The sequence below is a fragment of the Dufourea novaeangliae genome, unplaced genomic scaffold, assembly GCF_001272555.1.
Source record: "Dufourea novaeangliae isolate 0120121106 unplaced genomic scaffold, ASM127255v1 scaffold16, whole genome shotgun sequence".
Taxonomy (NCBI): domain Eukaryota; kingdom Metazoa; phylum Arthropoda; class Insecta; order Hymenoptera; family Halictidae; genus Dufourea; species Dufourea novaeangliae.
The window spans coordinates 1,434,148-1,458,259 of record NW_015373891.1 but is presented as its reverse complement, the minus strand read 5'-3'; the positions used below and the strand labels follow the sequence as shown (position 1 = coordinate 1,458,259).

Sequence of the window (24,112 nt, the reverse complement as noted above, 5' to 3'; positions counted from 1 at the left end):
TCCCGCGACACAGACGCCGTCTTTTCGACCCCAACCATCCCCACCCAGCCAATTTCTTCGCTAGACGCCTGAGAACCTCTCGGCCCCGGCTGCTTTTCACGCGATAAATAATCAGACAACAGAGGGGGTGGATCTGGACGCGAAAGAGGGTCGTGGCGGTAACATAATACAGCCGCGAGAAATGAAACAGAGGCGTTTCGCCGTATCGACCACAATCTTCCCTTAAGCGCGAGGATACGCCTCTTTAAAACGCGCCCGGGGACTGGTTTCATTCACCGGAGAAGAAAGGATCGTTAACGATCGGCGAGTGGTAACGGACGAAAGAGTTTCGAGGATTCCTCCTGTTCACTCCCTGAGGGTGTCACGGAGGGGATGGAATTTATACGGCGTGGAGAGAAAGGGGGGAAAAAAGGGCACCGTTTGTACCCGAAGGAAGGTCGCGAATAGTCACAGAGAGACCGAAGGGGCTGGCCAGGCTTGGTGGGATTCGAAAGGAGGCGAGGCGAAAGGGGTCGATAACACATATCCGTCCTCAGCCCTCTCCCCTATGTCTATTCTGCTCTCGAACACCCTCGAATCACCCCGCGCAAGCAGCTCGGAGTTACTTAACGTGATTAAATCCTCCCTTCCGTCACCCCCTTACCTCCACCTGACGCCCGCCAATCCGACCTGATTTCTCCACCCTTTATCCCTCGAACGATCTCCACTTCGCCGGAGGGCTGATCGGGGCACGTTAACTCGTTCGCGTTTTATTGCCAAAGCGGCGTTCGCGCGACCCGAATGTCCCTTTCTCGCGGGCTGAATGCGATGGACTCTCTCTCACTCTCTCTTTGGATAGTCCGTTGGCCCTCGCCGACGCCTATTCAGTGGGAATTCGAGTGCTGGAGGAGAAAAGAGACCGCTGGTTCACATGGCTGAAAAGGAACGATGTCGGTTCTAACTGCGATTGAACGCCGTTCTGGTTACGGTTTCGAGGCGAATTCTGTCGCAACTTGCGTAAAGTCGATATTGTGACGTCGTAATACTGTTAAGTTGTGAAGATATACGCCCCTGTTTCGATAGCTGAAACCGTAATTTGAGACGCTCGTGCTTGTTCGAGACTCTGCGATATTAATTCGGAATAGGTTCTTCTTTTGCTGTATACAGGGTGGCCCAAGTAACGCGAACACCTTTAATATCTTACTTGCTTTTGATTGACAGAATATTTATTTTTAATGTCCATCAACTTCGATATATTTTTGCATTAATCCCTGTATCGTTGTTATTTTGGTGTTTAAATCTACTCTCGTACATTTGTGGATTTTTTGCACTCAAGGTCATATGAAGGTCACTGGATTGGTCTTGATCTCAACTATTACCTATATGTATTCCCATTAAAAAATACATCGATGACCTTGAAATTTCGAAAAATACGACCTCGAGAAAACTTTTTGTTTACCATAGTATTTGCTCCTTCTAACGAAATAATACTTTTTCGTCACACTTTTTTTGTATCTTCAAGAACAAGTGAGATATTGAAGGCGCTCACGTTAAGTGGGACACCTTGTATTTCAAGAAATTTTTTATACCATTCAGAAAAAAGGTTGTAGAAATGCAATAGTTACTATTGAGTAACAGGTGACAGAGGTCGAATACCGTGTAGCTTTAATGAAATACTGTTAACAGAAGTTTAAAATATTAATTTACAAAATGACGCTTGCAGCTTGAGATTCAGGTCGGTTCTAGGTATGTTAGGGTCCCTTACGACGACACTGGTAAATACCCGCGTGTACACGAGGCGCGTAAAGTCCTTGGTGCGGTTACACGAATAGGCGACCTACTAAACGCTCAATTTTACGACGTCACATTATCTTGCCCGCTGACTATACGATCAACGTGAGTCTTATAGAAAAGACAATCATTCGCGACGGGTCAATTTTACCAGAATATAGCGAGCCGAAACTTATTACGACCATAACCTGGGGTTCTTGGACAGCTGTTAAACACGTGCAGGGCACTCACGCATCTTCTATTCAATTACGGTTTTACCTTGCAGCTGATTTCCAAGAATTCCAGGTCTAATTCGGGAAGGTGAACTTCAGCACATCGTGTTCGTCCCTTCCACAATTATCGACAATCTTGCCACACCCACGCAAACGCAAAACACCAATCGTGTACAAATATATCCACCGCTACGACACATCGATCGACCAATTAGAAACAGACAGAAAATTCAGATAGACTCGAACGAACAATACCATAAACAGTCTCCAAGCAACTACGAAAGAGTTCACTTCGTCGGTCTAATGCAGTGACTTTCAACCGGTGTGTCGCGAAAATGTTTAAAGAACATTAATTTAATTATTATCGAAAGAAGTCCAGAGCACAGTAAGTGTACATATCAAAATTGAAACCTCTTTAAATTAATTATACCAGTATAACATTGTTGGAAGTTTAAGTTAAGTGTAATAAACCGTGGATGAAAAAGGTTAAAAAATACATAGTACAATTGTCAAATACAGTCCTAAACAATTTACATTTATATATACAATTAATTCGTAATTCGGGAAGTGAAGTTCGAGAAATGCTCGAAATTAACAATTTCCATGAACACATCGCATTAAATCCTGTTCTTCCTGTTTCTTCTGGTGGATTAAAAACGTCCCACCCTGTTCTCCACCTGACGCGTTCGAAGTTCTCGCCTGTAGATTCGAAAGTTTCTTCCTTCTTCCTGACCGTTAAGATACCAGTATAGGTAAAACAGAGTTTTAATTGGCGGGTATATGCTCTGAACGTAGCCGCCCTCGGGTTTCGAGGTGGAAAGAGGCCACTTCCGTCGAGATCTATAGTTGGGTCGCAGTCTCGAAGCGGTGAGTCACGGTTTTATTCCGCTTTAAATACCGGCTTCGACCACCGTCATTGGGAGCCGGTTTCACGACGCAATCATCTTGGAAATAGATTCAGAGTGATATTCCCGCGCGCATATTAAGTCTATTTATATCCCCTGGGGCAGTTTTCGTTTATTTACAATCGAACGGGTCTGACCCGATCGCCATGATTTCCGTTGCATCTGACGCGTCTTTGTGCTCTCTTCTTCTCTCTTCGTGGAGAGAAATGGCGGAGGGAGACGAAGGGAACGGGAGAGGGAGGCGCCGTTTCCGGAAGGAAGAGGTTACCAGGCCGATCCGCTCGGCCGAAGCGTCTCGACGCGTGGTGCACGTTGCGTCACGAGTCGAGGAAGTCGATGACCCACCTTCTGTGTCTCCTCCTCTTCCACCTTCTTCGTCCTCCACCAGCTCCTGCCTCTCTCGTACGTTGCAGCAATGCACTCGGAGACTGCACACCAGCGGAACACATGTACCGACCCGCGGAAACGGACGGCTGCTAGCAACTTTCTCGCCCGTAATCGCGACCCGCTTCGCCCCCGAAGCCAATTTTAACGCCGTGAACTTTGGGACGGCACGTCGGGGATTTCGAAAGAATAGTTTCGGGACAGCCCACGGTGATCGCTGGATTTGGGGAACGATTTATTTCAGGCAGACCGTGGGGTTAATTTAATGTTCGTTGACCGGGAAGGGAAACCGTGTTCAATTTGCATTTTGTTAGATATTTTCGATACCCAATGGAAGACATAAATCAGGCACGGTTACTGGGAATCTCGCGGTTTTAGTTGCGAGTGAATATTTATGTGGAAGTATTTTGTTAGGTTGTAATATTAAATTTATATGTTTCAGTGTACTGTATCAGTTTTGTTTGTTGCCTTATTGAGAGACGTGATTTAATTAATGGCGTTTCGAAATATCATTTAACGTGTTTTTGAAGTGTTTCACTGCCGATTAATGAAAAGTAAGATAAGGAATTCGGTGTATGAGATTTAATTGAAGTAATAGAAACTAAAGGAGTATTGGACCAGGGTTAATTAAGCATTTTTTATCCTCTCGGTGAATATTGTGTATAGAGTACAGATCTTTACGCAAATATCAATTTTGAAAGATTTATTTATGGAAACTAGGAACAAACAGAACTGTCTTTACTGCATCGAAGGTTCTACTAAAATTTATTAAACTGTTTAGTATGCTGAATTTCAGAGAGTTGAATACGCTACAATATAAATATAGTGTAGATTCTCCTAATACCCTTCAGAATTCGATTCGACAAACCATACAGACAATCACGTTCACCATCAGTACCCACAAGATTGCCTAAATAAAAGAAACCACCTCTTTTCGCGAAAGCTCAAACAACGCTCGGTTCTTCCACCCTGTAAACGTTCGCCAGGTAGAGGGTGGGGGTGGATTGTGGGTCAGAGGGTAAAGCTCTCTCCGATCCCGTTTCCCTTCCCGGCTTAATTGAAGCGTCTACAGTTTATCGAATACGATTCTCCAATGTTTTTCCCCCCTCTTTCGCTTCCGCCTCTCGGTTCGTCGAAATTGTCGTGCGTCGAGGGGTTAATTAAGATTCCTGCGGCGGGGCTGGTGCCGCGCCTCTTCTTCTCTCGTCTTAATTGGAGGGCTCTTTTAGCAATTAGAACGCGAAAGGGAATTCTTTTCTCTTAATAATTCGCCGTTACGAAGATATAAACGAACCTTTCAGGCGCATCCCGAGCGAAGGAAAAAAAAAACACCCCTTTCGTCTACCCCTGCCCTTCTTTCCACTGGCTTCGCCGTATTTTCGCGTGGGCCCCGCGGTTCTTGGCATTCAGGCGAGAGGGTTGTGTGCCGGCACAACCTCCTAAGCCTGCGAAATTTATTTTATACCCACCCCCCCCATCCCCTCCAGTTTTAGGGTGAATAGGGACGATCCATTGAGATTCTGGCCGGCCAACGCCGTTTCCACGGTACACCGTCTGCCGAAGAGATTTTACCAGGGAAATCTTATATGAAAAGACACGGTTAGAGAGAGACAGAGATGAAGAAGATGTTCGCCCTTCGCTTGGCGGGATATCTCTCTGTGGCCCGAGCAGAGGGGCTGGTTATTCATAAGGCAGATATCGAGCCGTCTCTCGAATGCAAATCGAGCGGAAGTCAACGATGAGCCGGAACGTCGACCGTTTCCTCCCTTTTTCTCCTTCTCCCGGTGAAATAAAAAGCCGGTAAAACAAAGGGAGATTGGGGCCGGCGCAAGGCTCTCGATTAAAACTCTTCAGGATCGTTTTTAATGCTTCTTCTCTCGCGCCTAATCGACGTCTCGCGAACGTTACGCTTGAATTCGCCGGTAATTAGGGATTTCTTTTCGTCGGGCAACAAGTTGTTGTCGGTTTCATGGGAGAATCGTGGCTGGTGGAATTGATCCGCTGAGTTCGAGGGAATTCTTGGCACACACGGTGTTGAGTAGACTGCGGAAGTTTATGCAAATTTAGAGTTCAAATAATAATATCTAAAGAGACTTGAAAGAGAGCAGAATTTTGAAATTTGTACAGTTGGTTTTATTGCGTTAATCGTGACACATTGGTCGTATCAAGTTTGATTAAAATATTTATTTTATAGCGTTTTCTAAATTAGAAGACTTTATAAATGCATACGAAGTCTAGTGATTAGTGAATCATACATTATAATGTATTTAAATTGGAATTTTTTTGGACTTGACTTTCTATTTCAATTAGAACAAATTTTGTATCAAACTGCATATAATATTTACAAAAGAGTGTAATTAAAATACTAAATCGAAGACGTGCAGAAAGTATTCAGTTGATCAATTTGGCTTTTGAAAAGTACAAGGAAACACTAGATCTATCTAACGTAGATGTACCCATTTCTATCAGATCGATAAAAATGACAGTTTTACGAAACTATACAGATCTATCAGTCAGTCAATTTCTGAATTTATATATTCCCATAAAAGTTTCGAAAAGTCTCTTAAAATACATTATTATGAGTTTAATCACCTTTACAAGACTTTTGACTGCTTTGGCAAATCTAGTGTTAAAGCAAATGAGAATAGAGACAGGATGAATCCCATCGAAGCGATTAAGATGCCACTTTTTCCACCTACAAAACAATATATATCTTCCTTCTACAATGTCAGTAACGCACATCATCGTTAATCACGTTTGAAGACGTTCCCATTACAATGATGATGGCATGGTTGCTGATTAGATACCACCGAGTCAGCTCTATGCATCAAAGCACTTTTAAATCGACTTTGTATTATACCGCAATCTATCAATTTCTCGGCGTGTCTGTTTCACAAACGAATCTCTAACTCGACGATTGAATATCCACGAAACGTGTGGGGCCTAATCTTTCATCTTCGAATTAAGTGTAAGGGGCCTAATCCTTCATCTTCGAGTTAAATTTAAGGGGACAATCCGACGCGATTACTTAATCTTAGTCGTCGGATATCGGACACGCGACGTTGGATCGCGTGTTTGTATCTACCTCGAAATACAACCCAGGGAAGATAGGGCCAGGAAGGGAAACGAGCCAGCGAATAGAACGGCGGAGACGCCGCCGGAGCGTACGACCTTCGGTCCGCTGTATCGATTAATCGCGAGTTTTCAGCTCAATGCCAAACCGAAAGCAATCCGCTAATCTGGCCGCAGTCTAGCGTGCCCATCAATCTGAAAACTTGCGTCCCGATGCGCCGGGAATTAATTCGTCCCGAGCCACGCAAAGGACGAAATTACGAACATTTCGTCGTCTTGGAAAACTCCCTCCTCTGGGAGGCGTACGTATTATTTCTCTGCTTTTCCAGAAAGATTCGTCACTGTGGAGATTTTTATGCAAATCTGCGAGAAAGTGGGTCTCATAATAATACTTGGCACGTATTTTTTAGGGGTGTGAAATGCATTTGATTAAATATCTCCGAAACTATTAGAAATAGGAGAACGGTTTAAATGACAATATTGTGTGATTTTTGTTAAGGAATTCAGGAATATTATTAAATTTGATGATAATAGTACGTTCGTATGTGAGAACTGTACGTATATTAAAATATAAAATACGGATAAATTTGTATGGGGCCGAAAATAAAGGATGGTCGTAAACGGAACAAATGAATAATTTATTATTGCAATTTTTGTCTCGTGTATTAATAGAGGAAACAGCCGTGAGTGAAGGAAAAATCGGAGCTCCTTATTTTAATTTAAAGTCCTTCAAGTTTGGGTTTTACTATCAGTTGTTTCTTGATCGAGGGTAAAGAAATCAAGATCAGCAATATCGAACAGTTACTCATGGATTGCTCGACGTTGCTTCGGTTCGAATAACATGGGCTCGATATGATCATTTTTTACGTGATCGCGGGAGGAATACAGAGCAGTACGCTATGGAACGGCGCAATTCGATAATACATCATTCGGCTGACCCAGTTCCGTGGTATCGAGTCTCGAAGTGGCGGAGCGTGGTGGTCGCCAGAGCTGTTGGTTAGTGGTTTCCTCCGTCAACGGGGATAAATACTGAACAGTTGGGAAACGAAGGCATCGACGTGTATCGGCTGTTTCGTTACTCGTGGTACAGCTGGGAAGTGAATTTTTGACAGATTGTCAGTATTGCTTCAGACAAGTTGGTTATGATCTAGATAAGACCTTGAAGCTGTTGCGAATTTTCAGGTGACCTGACTTTTTATATGATTTAATACGAAGAGGTCTTAGCTGGCACAAGATATTATAATTTCAAAAGCTGTATGGAGCCTTTGAAAACTCGGGTCAAGTTGGACCCAGGCTATGCCGTCCGAAGGTTAATTAACGGTGTCTTTATTTCACGGCATTAGTAGTTAAATGTTTGCTCTTGATTCGCGATGCACGGGGCTCGTCGGAGTTCCCCTACCTCAGGAACTCGAAAGTTAGCCGCAAGAGCGGTCCTCCGTGTCGAGAAGTTCATCGAGTTCGGTGGAACTTCCACTCCCGGGCGCTGAAAGGAGCTTCCATCCTTCGAAATCCTGCGGCGCCGCAGGCAAAGACCTTCTTAATAAATACGTCGATGCGTGGCCACGGGGCGCGTTCCATCGTCGACTGACGTCTCTCCGTAGGAAGCGGAACCATGATTTCTGCACAGACGTGTTTACATTCTGGCTGAGAGATGCCTGAACTATTTCCTAATTGAAATCCCTACCTTGGATGCTTCAGGTCTCGTGGAACGCTAAACATCAAAAATTTGAACGGTTAACACTAGAACTACCAAGCAAGTCAAAATAATAATAATAATAATAATAATAATAATAATAATAATGATTTATTAACGGGATAAATACCTTTTAGTACAGAGTTTTTACAATAAGAGAAATACGTACATAAAAATAGAAATAAATGATATAGTTAAAATTAATTATTGACAACGCGAAGAAACGAATTCTTTAATGCTGGCGGAGAGTGATTAAACATCTTGACAGAGTTACAGAATTCGTTGGCCATTCTCAGAGCACGGTCGAAACAACCAAGTTGGCCATATTGAGTACGGTGAGTTTTGATATAAAATATATATGTATGTCCAGCAATTTACGTCTGATTGCCAAAGTTGTTAAATTAAACTGAGATAAAATGTTATCGTAGATGTGGCAAGTCATAGTGAGAGGAATACCAATACGATAGGCTAGTAGTGACTTGTCAATACACTCTTACAACGACGATTAAAATGTTATGACAATACATTTTCTCAGATCTTTTGCACCTTTTATTACGACATGAAACTGAAGAAATTAGTCAATTTCTAAATTTTCAAAAGTTTTCCACGTTTATCCACCGATCGAAGAAAAGATGCGTTTATCGTCGGTAGTTTTAGTGTTAAAGTTTAACTATAAGGAAATGTTTGCGGATGCAACACGTTCCTCATTTTTTTTTTAAACAAAGTTACAAGAATTAATATGAAATTAGAGTGAAATTTAGGTGCTTGATCCTGGAAGGTCGATATTTACGTAAAACATTCGCCGTCCATCGATAATTAAGCGACATGCCACACATATCGACGTACCACTCAACCTGTCAGTCATTCGGTAAAAGAATAGATCCATCAGCCCGATTAAACTTTCATTTCCGTTTATTTCTGCTGTCCATATCGCGTACCATCGGCGATTCATATTAAAACGGAACGCATTAAAAAGGATTTCACAGTATGCACTCGAACAGATCTAAAATCCTTGCATCCCCTGCATCGAAGACAAGCTCGTGATTTTAAGACGTTGCCGCATCGAGCTCCGAGTAATCCACACCGCCAGCAATTACGATCCGAGCAAATTAAGCTGAGCAGGTGATCGATATCTTCCATTCGGTCGAGCAACTCGCGGACCTGATGAACCTTCCTTTGGGGATCCCCATTAACGGTCGTTATCACAATGATAACAAGGTATCAACGTCCGATTTTCTCTCGTGCGTAACACCAATTACGCCCCTTTATTTCACGCTGTAGTTCTTATCATGGAGTCTTCCAAGCGCGCAAAGATCGAGCAAAGAAGCAACGAAACGAGGGGACGACTCGTCGTGCAGATAAACTCGGAACAACTGGTTACGACACTCGCTGCCAGATTATTTCGCATTAGGAGAGTGAACTCGATCGGTATTGTCATCGGCAGATGTCTCCATCTCTGGTCTGATTTCTGGGTAATTGCATTCTTTCTGTGTGCACGAATTATACAAGAAACAAAACGCCTTTGTCAAGTCTGTTCTATAGAAGCTTTAAGGTCTTGTACGAAGGATACATTATTTGGTTTGGTAGACGTGGTAATTATTTTTTTATCGAATCGATCAGAGGACTTTAATAAACATTTAATATAAATATTTTCAGATAATCCTCCTTTCACCTTTTACAAACAATTCGTGACCACGTTAGCGTTATTTCGTTAGATCAGAGACATCGTTACCTAAACTCCACGTTTTCCCCCAATTTCCACCACGCTAGTAACATTGTTTTCTGTGCAGCCCCACGGTTACGTAAACGAGATTTTCCCGACCCAGCCCTTTTGTTCCTCGTATCCTCCGTCGGATGCAAATTAACCCAGTCATAATCAGGCGAAATCCCGCGTCTGTCATCGATCGGTTGCACAACCAGAGAACGATTGCTTCACGATGACTTTTCAACGATCCGTTGTTTCAGGCAATCACCTGGCGAACATTGTTGCGTTCCCCCAGATCTGGGTCACCTTTAACGATCAATCTCATTATGTCCCCATTCGGCTGGCTCTTATGGTATCGGTAACACGGCGAGAATATCCATTCCGCGAGGAAGCGTTCCCCCACGGAGACATCAAATATTAAGATTTCCATTTGCCCGTGGTTCCACCATCGTAATAATCTCGTTATTATCGTGGGCTGAGCTGCTCGATTTTTTAAGGGACCAGTAGCTAGTGGCTTATCCTCTTAGCATCCACTATCGTATTCTCGAAGCCATTACACCGTTTTAGTTCTTAATTCGGATTAGGGTGGATGCATCCGTAAACGAACACGTACCAGTGAATATTGATTTTCTTCAATTCCTTGTTTTGTATTCATAGATTTCTGGGTCATTGGTTAGAAATGTCCATTTACTTAACCCTCTTAGTACCTTACAGTTCTGTGTACCATATAGAAATACCTTCGAAAGTATGCATTTTAGAAGACATTTATTAAAATTAACACACTTTCCTAAATATAAAAACAACGTGACACTCTTTTTCGTATTTTATTGTAAACTGTATTTTACTTCACCATAAAAAATGTTGGAAGTATTACACTTTCGTCCCTTACCGTAGCGCAATTTATAATTCGTATTGCATTTGAAAATATTGACTCAAGATATTTCCTGTAATGATCGCGGAGCAAATATTTTAATTTCCTTAATATTGTTCATTCCCCTGGTAAAATCTGTATTTTTTCGTTACAATTAAATAAATTATATTTTTCAAATTTTTCGATCCTTATATTATAAAAAGGTGTACATTTAGAAAATCTCAATTTCATCTGCCAAGTATATTGATTCTGTTACCGTTTAAAATTCGGGTTCAACAGTTGCGAAATTTCTTAAGTGATCATTCATTGGTGCGTTTACCCTACACCTGGATCGATTCGAGGCGCGCCTCTGTGTCGCCGTGGGACGGCTTCGTCGCGCACATCGTCATCGACAGGGAGAAGTTCGTAAACAAGTCGGCCAGTGTCGCGTTAATAAACGTTACGTGCGCTCGAGCTGATCGGTCGACGGGCGGCGGCGTAATCAATTAAATGAAAGTCGGTGGATTAGTGCTGCGCGCGGGCCCCAGCGGAGAATTATATCCGTTTTGCGGTGCAGAACAATCGGCCATTGTTGCGCAAGCGTTTTGTAAATACAATCGAACTCTCATTAGACGCTCCGGCTCGAATAATCGATGGTTATTAACGAGGGCTGCGTTTTTAACGGCGTGGCACCCGCAGTAGGCTGTTGCAATTTTTTTTTTTTTATTCTCGTTGGTCGTGAGGAATTTGGATGTCTGTTAGGTGAGGACTGATGAGCGGTGGTCGTTTGAGATGATTTAGTAGTCTTTTATTTTTTTGAACAATTACTTCGGTTATTTATTTTAATGATAAATAGTTTACTTATCTGTGTGGAATTGTCCTCATTACACTTTTTTTTTGTGGGGAGGAGACACCCCCTTCGATGAGTAAGCAATTGAAGACGACAGGGGAAAATACGAGGAAAAGGGAAAAACAGGAAGCTTGCTTTCGTTATTTAATCACTTGCTAAAACACCTGTTGGAAATATTAAATATTGGTGCCAGACAAATAGGGATTTTATTTCAATTTATGCTTCATGAATATTATTCATGTTTGTTAAACTCGATTCCGAAGTCTTTATCACGACACTGGCGCGACAATAAAGGGCGAGGAGTTAAGGATTGGGTAAACAGCACAGTATTTTTGTATTGTTTGTTATATTTTGTATTTACACGATTTATAGAGTTGAAATATATTGCACCAATGCAACTGTAGGATACCTGATACAGTGCACGGTTTTGTAAAGCGTTAGAATCTACATTGGACTTGATTGGGATCAGAATTTCGGAGGAGGAAATTAAAGAGTTCGGTAATTATGTTCATTAATTATTATGTGTACAAATAACATCCGACCGTGACCGGATATTTTCAAGCGTCAACAGGTTAGTCCGACTCAAACTCTTATTATAGTTGTGACAAGTGTACATGTAAAATACATTGGCTGTCATGTACCAAGGACACATATTTATACTCGCAGTAGATAAAAAAAGTATTGGCAGACTCAGGTTTCTTATAATAAATATACTGAACGGAACAAAAAATTCATAACGTTGTATGCGTGCATCTGTAGAGTAATAGAAACTCTAAGAACTTATTAAATCTATTTTTCCTTTTTTTTTATTTAATGCAATTTGAATCTCTAAACATTTTAATACATTACAATACAATATATTATACCATATAAAATATCGTATACATACGTATAACGCAAAACAATTTAAATATATGTAGGGTGTGAGATGCGTGAGTTTAGTTTTAGATCGAGCGAGTGCGGTGCGAGTGAAGAGTGTTTAGACCGTGTGACAGTTTCTTCGAACGAGAGTGCGTGCTAGATAAGATTGAATGAAAGGAACTGCGTCGAACGTCGTGATCGAAAATCGACACGAGGCGAGAATGTGTGAATGCGTGTGTGAACCTATGACCGAGTGTGACCATGTATGAAAGGGGATATATAAGAGGGAAGTTAGTCAGAGCGAGTGTGTCTTAAGAGCTAGACTGTTGCAAGCGTGTCCTAACGAATTCTTGATACACATTTTAGAATAAACCTTTTATTTCTACCAAATACAACCACCACTTAATATTATTCCTACATATATACTTTCATCGTTAAACAACAGATTCTCAGAAACAAGTAAATAAACTTAAATTCTATGCAGTAGATTTGTAGTAGTTCTGTAGTTTCTGTATTTGATTTGTGAATTTTTATCTCTGTTCTTCAAATATGCGCCATTACCATAATACGTGGTCAAACTATTATTTCTTTACTGTTCATTCGAGTGTTACCAAGGTAATATTCAAAAGTACACAATCTCCACTACAGAGAGTCAACAACAATTCAAACTCTGTTTCCCAAGCAACCAATACTATCTACCTTGAGCAACAATTCTCACAAAGTACCGACTAAAGCTGACAAGCACCCCAAACCACTGCTGCGTATCCAGCACACCTTATTTCGACAAACGATCGTATAACGTCCAGGAATTATTCAACAATCCAGCTACAATATAAGGACGTTGTAGTGCGTTCGAACAAGCATTTTCGACAGGACAAAGACACGAGCATCGGGAACAGGGGTTATACATTCCTCGTGACAAGTTAAACGACGAACGGATCAAAAGAATACGGATACCATCCAGGGGATTCCATTCGGATCACGAACGATCTTTCGGTCGTTCGACGGTGTGGAACATGGCCATGCTCGCCCAGACACGAAACGTTTTTTGCCGCGTGCTAAGAAAAAAAGAAATGAAAACAAAAAACGGAATATCTCGAACCTGTGGAACCTAATTTCTCGAGTACCTACGGTTCGGCCGAGCTAATACGATCGGTGGATCGTCTCATTGAATTTCGATCGAGAGCCAGGCGAGACGGGAATTCGATGAACGAGCCGAAGCAAGGATGAGGAGGATGGTTCCAGAGAAGGACGGGAAGACTCCCGATAGGTGGAGAGAGAAAGAGAAAAATCGAAGGGTAAAGGTGGTCCAACCAGATCCTTCTGGCGAAAAACAGGTGCAGCCCAAGAGTCTGCCGTCCGTCGAGGCGTGTGCCGTGGCTAACTGCACACCTTAATAACACACGGGCCCGATCCTTTACGGACAGCCAGCACGCACACATTTCCATAAACACAGGCCCCATGGCTATATACCGATCGATAGTTGGCATTATGGCAGCCCCCGATCGGGAACGTACCGAACCTCCTCGAACGCTGGGCCCAACGAATCTTGTAAGGTGATTCTCCGGCCGACGTATTAACGTGGTTCGTGGCAAACTCGAAAGACTAGATAATTAAATGAAATTCATACAGATTGTTTACTAGAACGAAATACACTCGAAAAATTTGAGACTAGATCACCGATGAAATAAATTGGAAAAAATTCTGTTTCGAATACAGCTCTTATGGCAGGAAGTATAATCTTTTCTTTTCACAGGATATAGAACTGTTAACCGAAAACTAGGTACCGAAAGTATAAATCCTGAGCTTTTTGATAATGAATTAAATCTTGTAACATGCACAACATTCCAGGAAGATATTTTATAATAAAGTCCAGGGTGTGTCGGTAGTTGGATGGTTATTGGAACTATGTTGAGGACTTGGCAACGTTGCTGAAGTAGGGTCATACCCGCGAAATTCAAATAAATTACATCTTTTTTACATATAGTGTTTTAGTGAGTTCTAATTTTCTAGATTATAATGCACGAGAATATAATTAACCTTACATATTAGAATATTGAATATTGACTATACGTTAGAAAACTGAACACGTATATAGATGTGCGTGCAAAAACAACGTTGCGAAACGTAGCAGAAACGAGCACAGTGGAGTCATACGACTAATTAAAATACATTTATTATTTATAATATAATGAAGAATGATAATTTTCACACGCTATTAAAACGTATTACTGGGTGTTTAATACCAATTAGTAATATGATGCTTCATTGACTAGAGAGTTAGGTATGAACCACCTTAACACTAGAACTACCGCCGATAAACGTATATTTGCTTCGATCGCTGGATAAACGTGGAAAACTTCTGAAAATTTAGAAACTTTGAAATTGGCTAATTTCTTCACTCTCATGTCGTAATAAAAGGTGCAAAAGATCTGAGAAAAAGTATTGTTATAATATTTTAATCGTCGTTGGAAGAGTGTATTGACCAGTCATTTTGACTGGTTTGGTAGTTCTAGTGTTAATGATTCTGGCGTGGACGGTTTTGACAGCTCGCGGTCGAAACCACTGCGGATAAGAAAGCGAGCTGGTTCAGACACAGACAGCTGGTCTTTTCGGTGATACAAAGGAGGGGTACGTGTCGTTTTTTACTTCTTTGCATTAGCACGTGGCGGATACCACTGGTGATTTTGGAAGTGGAACACGCGGTGGAGATACTGGCAATTGTTGAAGTAACACGTGGTGGAGACACTAGCAATTTTGAAGTAACACGTGGTGGATATACTGCCAGTTTTTGGCACACGGCGGGGACACTGCCAATTTGGACCACACCGCGGTATTTGGATGATTATAGTTTATTATACGAAACCAGAGGCCATCAGGTGAAAACCACCTATCGTCGAGACGGTCCCCTGCATGACACTTCATTTATCGAATTTAAAATTGTAACCCAATGCAAAGTATTTATTCATGAAACTTTATACAACAGAATTAATACAAGAGACTTAATTATATATTTGTGTTTCTTATATTGATACAAGAGACACAAGAAACGTCTGCACTCGAGGACTTTCCTTTGTAAACTATTTAAACAATCTTATCTTAACGATCGTCTCGATCATCATCTTCAGTTAGATCATAAAGATCATTTTGCCCTTTCAACAAGAGACAAAGTTTCATGTACTTTTCATGGTATCCCACCAATATCCTCAATATTCGCATTATAACAAAATGATTGTATAAACATCAACAAATCTCAGATTCAACAGATCATCCAGCTACCTCTAGGTGTTCACTACAAATCACCTCAAACATTCTTGGCTATGATTCTCCCCCAGACACGATTTCAACACAAGTCCAAAGGGGAGAAAGTCCGTTCGAAAATTGGCAAAGTTCGCCAACATGGGACAGCTAATAAAGCTGCTCAAAGAAACGGTGGCCCGTCGATCTGTAACCACCACGTTGGACGACGTTTTCCCTCGTTTATCCAACTTCGAAAGCAACAGTTGGATCACGTTCCACCCTCTGCGTTCAATCACGTCGATCCTGAAACCGCTAATTTATCGCGTATTCCATCCACGCGAATCCATCTTTGAATCCTGGGTCGTGGCGGTCTCGAAGGCTTAATTCGAACATTCAAAAGGTGTCTAGAGGGATAGGGGGAGCAGAGAGGTACACGTAGAAGAAAACGGTTCCGTGGATATATAGAAACGACGCAAGAATCGCGAACAGAGCGTGGCGTGCAAGAGAGGGGCCGGTAGAGAGAGGGGCTGCCGGGTAACAAAGCCATCGGGGACGCAGGTGAAGCGACCGTCTGCTTAGCAAGCTGCGCGTCGGGGCCCGGTTGGCGCGTGTGCGACTAAAACCAGCAGGCAGAAGAGTAGCAGCCAGCAGCGGCGGCAGCAACTCGAGCCCAGCAATGGGCCGGGGTCCCCGCCAGGGTCCCCGGCCGCCCTCAGTCAACCGATGCGCGTCACTCCGAGTGTACGCTGCCGGGTTCCGCTTCCGTTACGGTCATATTTCGTCCTTTTCAAGCGTCACCGAGCAGTCGTTTCTCCTTTGCGCGCGCGATTCTTAGCAGTATTTCTGGTTGTGAGAGTGATTCTGTTTTACATCACTTGTCGACGACTGGTTTGGCGTGTCAGTTTATTATTTCATCGACCAGTGACTGATTTAACTTTGCTGTGTGTCAGAGTGTGTATTATTTCAACTATCGGTGGTTACTTAATTTACCGAAGTGTGTATTATTTCAACTAACAATTACTAGATAGCCTTAAGGTGTTAAACTGTGTGATCTATCTGTTCTACGAGGACAATTTTGTCGTTTAGAATATCACGATTAATGTTTTATCGGTGGACGGTTTCGTTTAAGATTTAAATTCGATCGAGTGTACGTTTTCAGGATATTACATAATTCGTGATTATACACCTTTGGGCGTGTGGTGGGTTCGATTCTGATCCGATTTATACTCAGTAAACAGTAGTTCGAACGGTTTCGAGATCGAAAGTGATCGTGATTGTTCCACGTGGATTATAACGTCGGGATCTTCCCACATATCACGTGTGTAAAACGACACAACGACCTTGGAACACTGCACCAGTGTCGGAGGCGACGCGGATTTGCACGAGTGTCGATCGATGGGACTCGGCCGACACCGGCTCGAATTCACGCGGCGCTGTCGGCGCCTTTTTTTCGAGCCAGCTACTTACGAACAAAAACGACCGTTGGACGAAAATCGTGGAAAGGCGGGACTGATCGCGGAACCGGGCACGTGCGCGCACGCTTGAATCGCCCGAGTAACATGACCAATCATCGGCTGCTACTCGGACGATAAGTCATGTTCAGCCGATTCGAGCTGCTTCAGGGCGCTGTTAACTATCTTCTGCAAACAGGTGCGCGTCGACGATCGTTGTGAAATAATGTAGAGTGTAGAATATTGTGGAGTGTCGATTGTTCGAATATAGATCGTCAGAAATTGCTGATCATTCGAAATATACTTAACCCTTTGCCTTACAATATCGGGGCAGACACGTGATAACGATTTCAAACTGAATTTAGTGACATACATATTATTCGTTTTCTTCGAGTCGACGTGAAATACTGAGATTCGCTGGTATTAACTTTTAAGGTTTAGAATAAATGTAATACTTGCTATGAGAATAGAATTCGTTTTGTATCTGGGAAAATATTAACGATAAAGTAATTCTTGAATGTGAAGTCGTAAAAAAACTTGTATGGCAGGGGGTTAATTCTGTTTTTATACGACGGATACGTTTCTGAAAAACCGGCGTAAAGGAGATATAAATAAAGAACGTTTTGTCTGCAGAACAAATAATACGATGACCCAGTTAAAAATTTTTCTTTTAAATTAAGAGAAAGTTTTCCTAAAAGGATAAATAGGAATATTTTTTCTTAGAATTGAAATTAATCGAAGATTTTTGGAAGGGGGAATTTATTAGACCGTGTCGTATTAAAACAAATTGTCTAGAAAGAGAATTTAAGTTTTTTTCTTAGACAGTGTTAAATTTAAAAAATCGTGTGAAAGCAGAATGTAAGTGTACCAATTATCTGAGCAAGAAACTTGTCACGAATACTTTCTAAAAGAATTGCATTGGAAGATCGTGTTCGCGTGTTAGATGAAACACGGGTAAAAATTACAATCTACTGGTTTTAAACAAGGTCGAAGTAATTTATGAAATCACTTACCATCATATATATTTTAAATGAAATTCATTTTGGAGCTTCAACTTGGAATAAGGATCTTCCAACTAAACATGTTTACTACCTCTGCCTTTTGTAGGTTACTATCGGTGGGGGGGGGGGCGTATGAAAGTGGAAGAGTAAAGGTGGAGGAACTTTGAGTTCTATCATTCCAGAATTAATACAATATATTTAGAAAACAAAAATTAGTATTAAAAAACATACTATTTAAATGTGAAATACACCCCAAAAATTATCACAAAATTATTGAAGGTACTAAAGATATTTTTACCCCCCCGAAGTATGGATTGTCTCGAAGCCAGCAGCTGGGACAATTGTGACTCATAACAAAACCTCACAGATACGCATACAAACAAAACTATATCCGCTTCGTCGTTGCATGAATAGTCCAGTGCCATAGAAACACGAGGGTTAGAGAATAATAAACCTCATTAGGTAAATCTTACGCTAATACGTTCCAATAATAGCAGTGCAGAATGTATAATCTGTATAAAACAGTAGAATTTTTCTAGTCGAAAACGGTGTTGTAATATTCATAGACGTGAATATACGCAGATTGTCCCACTACTAATGAACATCTGAATTATTTTCACGACAATTGAAAATATTCAAAAATAATCAAAAGTGTGCACATGGTTCAAGGAGTATTCTTTTTTTAACGACAAATGTAGGATTTGGAATCAACCCTGTTTAGTCATTTCTTCGTGACTTCATCAGCGTCAATAATTTACGTAATCTGACTGCGGGTGTTCATGCAAATACTACTTCTTACGGAGTAATTCACAGAGACTGAAATCAAACAAAAATTTCTTCCCTCTGTTCACGATTGAAATCACATAAACACCTGATAATCACAATTTTAGGCATTAATTTATAAACATATAAATCAGATAGAAATTTATTTCTCGCACTAGACGTCTTATTATGTTGATAATAATATACAAATATGATTAAGTTTTATCAAAGTTTTTATTTTACTATATTCTGCATATTAAAATTTGCTATAAATACATAAACACCCGCAGTCTACCTACAACTAATACGCATACGGTCGTCAATGGGTTAATGTTGCTATCACCCTGAAATCCGAATGATCGTGTACACTATAAAATCCTCAGTGTAGTAATCATGATTAGCGCAATACCCTCTACGTTCTATAGAGCAATTAACGTGTCAGTTCCTTCCATTCTTCGACTAAACTCCTTCGAGCTTTAGTTCCACTCATTCACGGAAACATTCGCGCAACATTCCTCCGTTTCAAAGTTCACAAACTCCATGAGGGTAGTAACGAACACATTGGAACGACTCCCTCGTGGCAGGCATGGAACTTCTTCGTTACGAATTCGTTCGACGATCGACAGGCACTCGTGACGCGGATCGCGATTCTGCAACGGGGCTCGCGATACTTGCCCGTTAATTGTCCCCACTCCCACCCTCGACTATCGACCAGGATTGCGCGTGTCATTGATTGATCGTCACTTATCCGTTCGAATGGATTCACGGAGGGCTCGTGCCCGGCGAACAGTGATAATTAGCCGCTGGAACAACGCCAGGGAATTTCGTAGCTTTTGTTAAAACTCGAGTTATGACGATCGGTCGGGCCCGCCTGGCCGTCGAACGATCGTTATAGATAAATCATCCCCCTAATTGGACATCGCGACGCGTCTAACCCGGTGATCGTATATTAATCGGGCTACATATGGAATTCATTAACGCGGTCGGGACACGGGCCGAAAATGTACAAAAAGAAAAGAATCGCCCGTCGATCGAGGCTGGCCTGTCGAATGGATCGGTGGCTTTCGGATGGATTTACGCGAAATTTTGTTTAACGTCGAGATAAAGAGGGAGTAAATCGATTTATCGAGGACCTGGTGAAGAACATTATTTGCGACACGGTGCCGTTTTGTCACTCGTAATTAATTTCTTTAACACCTACGTGAATCGGTAATAATCAACGTAATAAATAATTAGGTAATCCACTGACGATCGTAAGCACATTAATACGGTACATGATTAGACTGCGGATATTTATGCATTTGTAGCATTTCTTAAGTTGGAGAATAGAGTAACATAATGGTTTTAATAAATTTTAATACTGTTCATTTTAATTTTAATTTTTAAGTTTAGTTTTAATTTATTTACTGGTATTCACCCTTTATAATACAATTAAATAGATTTAATGTTTATATGTTATTATTAACATAGTAGAGCTGCTAGCACAGAATTCAAAATTCTGCTCCAATTTCTTCAAAAATCTTATCAATTTTGTTGCGATGCGAGGAAACCTTTATCTTCTACTCGGTGGTAATTCTGGAACAATTTATTTCTTCCGTACATAAAGGAATTAAAACATTGACATTGGTATATGCTGGATGTTTCACAAGAATCGCGATAAAGGTATTCATAATCGGATTATATCATTTTCAACTTTGTTCTCGAGTTACGGCCTCTTCCATGTTCCCAGTGTTAACACCTTCCCTGGAATCGGAGTAATTAAGTAGTACTCGGTAAACGAAGCGCGAATGCAAAGCTCAAATAACAGACGCTAACGAAAAAAGGCAACAATCCAGCAACACGGTTAAATAAAACATACGCAACCAAACTAATTATCCACATAATCCAGCAGTCTTTTCCAACGCACTCCCGATTTCCCGCGACAAACGATGTAGGATGCCTTATAAAAAGCGCACGGTCAAGATAAACAATTTATAAAAAACCTTTCTTGGTCACCTTCCTCGATTCCGAATTTATCCATAAACCACGTCGAAGTATTTTACGACGCACTCTCCGCAAACAGTGACGGCCAATAAAGCATAAATGAAAAGGATCATCGATACAGAGAAGGTAGAAACCGATAGAACGTACATTGAAACAAAAAAGAAACGATTCCAACCCCCCAGCGGGTGATGCAGAGTTTCCATCAAAAGTTTTCGCCTATTTCCAACATCGCCGTGGAATAAAAATTTGATTTCGCTGCGAGTCACCGTAGCCGCGATCGAACCCCGGTTGTTAAGTCGCAACCCTCTCCGAGAGAGTTGCTCCCCCTTTTTTTCCCCTTGTTCCGCCATCTTTCTCTTTTTCCCGTGACCCAGTCCCAAAGCCCCGTCCTCTTCTGTCGCAACCCCCTTTCCCATGACGTGCGTGCGTACGTGCCCAGTGCCTGCGTGCGTGCACGTCGTTCTCTATTGTTTACGCAATGCTTCCTCGACCGGCTTCGTGCGTTCCCTCCCTTCTTTCACCTCGCCCCACCTCCCCCTCCACCTTTCTCCCTTTTGTTTGCGTCTTTCTCCATGCGGCCGGGTCATCGCGTCTCCAAGGGGGTATACTCGTTGCAACCCGCGTAAAGGTTACCGCCGAGACTCGATCCCAAGGCTCGGGGATCTAAGAATGATTTCCCGTTCTGCCTTTAGAATTCGACAATGATTCCTGGTACACTGGTTTTCGAGGGGGGATCGTGCACTGTTGATCGCGTCAAACGGACCGTTAACCTTCGGACGACTGACTGTGAAACATTCACGTGCACTTCGGGTCATCTATGACCCGGGTAATATTACTGTTGTGTAGTGATTTTAGAAGGGAATCTTGTGGAAATGTTTCTTTTTTTTTTTAAATGCAATTTCAAACATTCAAGTGCACTTCGGACCATTTGTGACCTCAGGTAATATTACTGTTATAATAATTTTGAAAAAAAATCTTGTGTAAACGTTTCTTTTTTTTAAAATGCAATTTGAAAGAATTACGTGTAGGTTAGTCATTTGTTACCCCGGGTAATATTACTGTTGTGTAGTGATTTTGGAAGGAAATTTTTTGTAAACGTTTCTTTTTTGTAATGCAATTTCAATGTCTAGAAAGAGATTATTTTGCAATACTGTACAGAACAGTGCAATAAGTTATAATGCAATATATTATACCGTATAAAATATCATGTATATGTATACATATCAGCTGTTCATTTGCTGAAATGATTGACTCCATAAAATTTATATTTACAATTTATTTTAAATATGTAATGTTCAATGTCAAGCAATTTCTTTGGCACGAAAATTTGAAGCAATTTAAAAAATGGAGTTAGTCACTTTGGTTTGAAGATATATTCTTTCTCATGAATAGTTTTAGTCCATTTTTTAGCATAGTAAAATGTTACATGAAAAGATTAATCTTTATAATGCACATCGAAGATCCAGTTATTTTGCTTCGACCTGTACAAATCTATAATAAAACCTGCACGTAAACAGTTACAAGTTACAGAGATTCGATACTAAATAAATCCTGTCGATCCACGGAAAAGCAAGATAAAATCACGTATCGTTTCACAGATAAATCGAAATACCTTGTATTTAATAGAGTCAGCGACTGTTCAACCAGTTTACAGACATATTTTACCCATACTGTTTATCGAATCCAGAATACGTAATCGATTTCGTGAACGCTTCGCTTTCCGTGGACTTATCGGGGGCAGGTGGTAGTGGTGGTGGTCTTTTAAAATTTTCACGCGGTCGTTATCAACGATCCACCGTGCTTTATCGGTCTCTCGGCACTCTGAAAGTGTACCGTGCACAAATCTCGCCGCGTACGATGTCGTTACGAACCGGCTCGAATGATAGGATCTCTGTGGCAGGAGGCAACGACGGTTGCTCTCCCTCGATCGAGTCGTCCTTGGACGCGCCGATAACCACAGACGCTAATTAACTTCGCAGATGCTAATTACTGTAACCCTTTTTTTTTTCTTCTCTGTTTCAGAACGCGAGAGGCACAACGCCAACGGGCTGTCCGCGTAAGTATCCTATAAATTTTCAAGTCTCGTTCAAAAAAACAACTATTTTGTCCCGGCGCGTTGGGATTACGTTTCTCTCGAGGAAAATTTATCGTCCAACGTGAATTTTACGACGAAACAAACGAAGAAAACTGGTTCGAATGGCGATGATAAGTTTTGTTGGCCTTCTTTCATCCGAACGAATGTACAGGATTTTCGGCCTGCGGTTGGTCCGATGGGTTGCTGAAAATCCTTCGATCTAAAAATATTATGTTTACACTCGTGCTCAGAATTGGTAGGACGCGTGAATAAGAATAATATCGCGTAATTTGTCGCAGTAACGACGTAATACGAAAATCATGATTTTAGGGGAAACTAGTATGATGACTAGTTTGGACCCTAAATCCATTTTTGAGAAATGTTTCCTTTATATCCGAGCCAGTGTAGACAATTGCTAACTTAAATTCATTATCATAGGCTATCAAGTTAGATGAAGTTATTGACGATTCGATGCAAAGAGGGTTCAGGAATCGCCACCCAGTTGTTACTGATTTGAATATTCAGTTGAAATGTCAACTAAGCAATGCATATTAAGTATCATTAACAATTTTAATTGATTTCACATTTGACAAGTGCCTTAATACTTCTGGATCCGGTTACATAAATATTGTTTCGAAGAATTAAAATGCTCCTATTGTTCTATCAAGCTTTCATATAATCTGAACAGTGCGTATTCAGTATCATCAATAATTTTGTAATGGTCCTTAAACTTTGATTCACATTTGAAAAGTGTCCTAACAGTTATAGACCCAAGAACAAAAGCATCTGAATCCATTCACACAAGTGTTACTATAATTGTTTGACGACCATCCAAGTCTTTGTCACACCCGTAAATGTTCCAACACCGTGATCAGGGGGTGTGCATTACCTCACACAAGTGTCAAAATAAAACAAGAATATTTTGGACCGCGATTTTGTATCACTTTTAATTTTCATTTGTATCGCCATTTCGTATACAATTTATTCCTATACTTTCTATTCCATTCAGCGTATTTCTTGCAAAAAAAAAAAACCCGTTCTAAAAACCATATCGGTGAACAAATTTCCATCAGCACCCCATCAAATTAACTACAGAAATGATTTCCAGCAGACCAACCTCAGGCTACCGAGACTGCAAAAATCACACGGACGAATAACACGTCGTTGCATCGATATGCAACGGTCCAGGAGCGGGTTCATAACGTGAATTAATCCCGTGAAAGACCGCGATCGATAATAAACGGCAGACGTTTGAACGAGCGTCAATTAAATTCTTCCTCTGATTGGAGCCCGCTCTTC

The 24,112-nt window shown here is 41.2% G+C and overlaps 1 protein-coding gene across 3 annotated transcripts in view; it reads left to right on the top strand.

The window, feature by feature from the left end:
* LOC107188687 (AF4/FMR2 family member 4) overlaps positions 1 to 24,112 on the top strand; it is a 302,199-nt gene that overhangs the window by 250,074 nt on the left and 28,013 nt on the right. For all 3 annotated transcript variants that reach the window (XM_015577030.1, XM_015577023.1, XM_015577039.1), the window contains exon 7: positions 22,762 to 22,795. In XM_015577030.1, the coding sequence (XP_015432516.1) occupies positions 22,762 to 22,795 (34 nt within the window). The remainder of the gene's footprint in view (positions 1 to 22,761; positions 22,796 to 24,112) is intronic.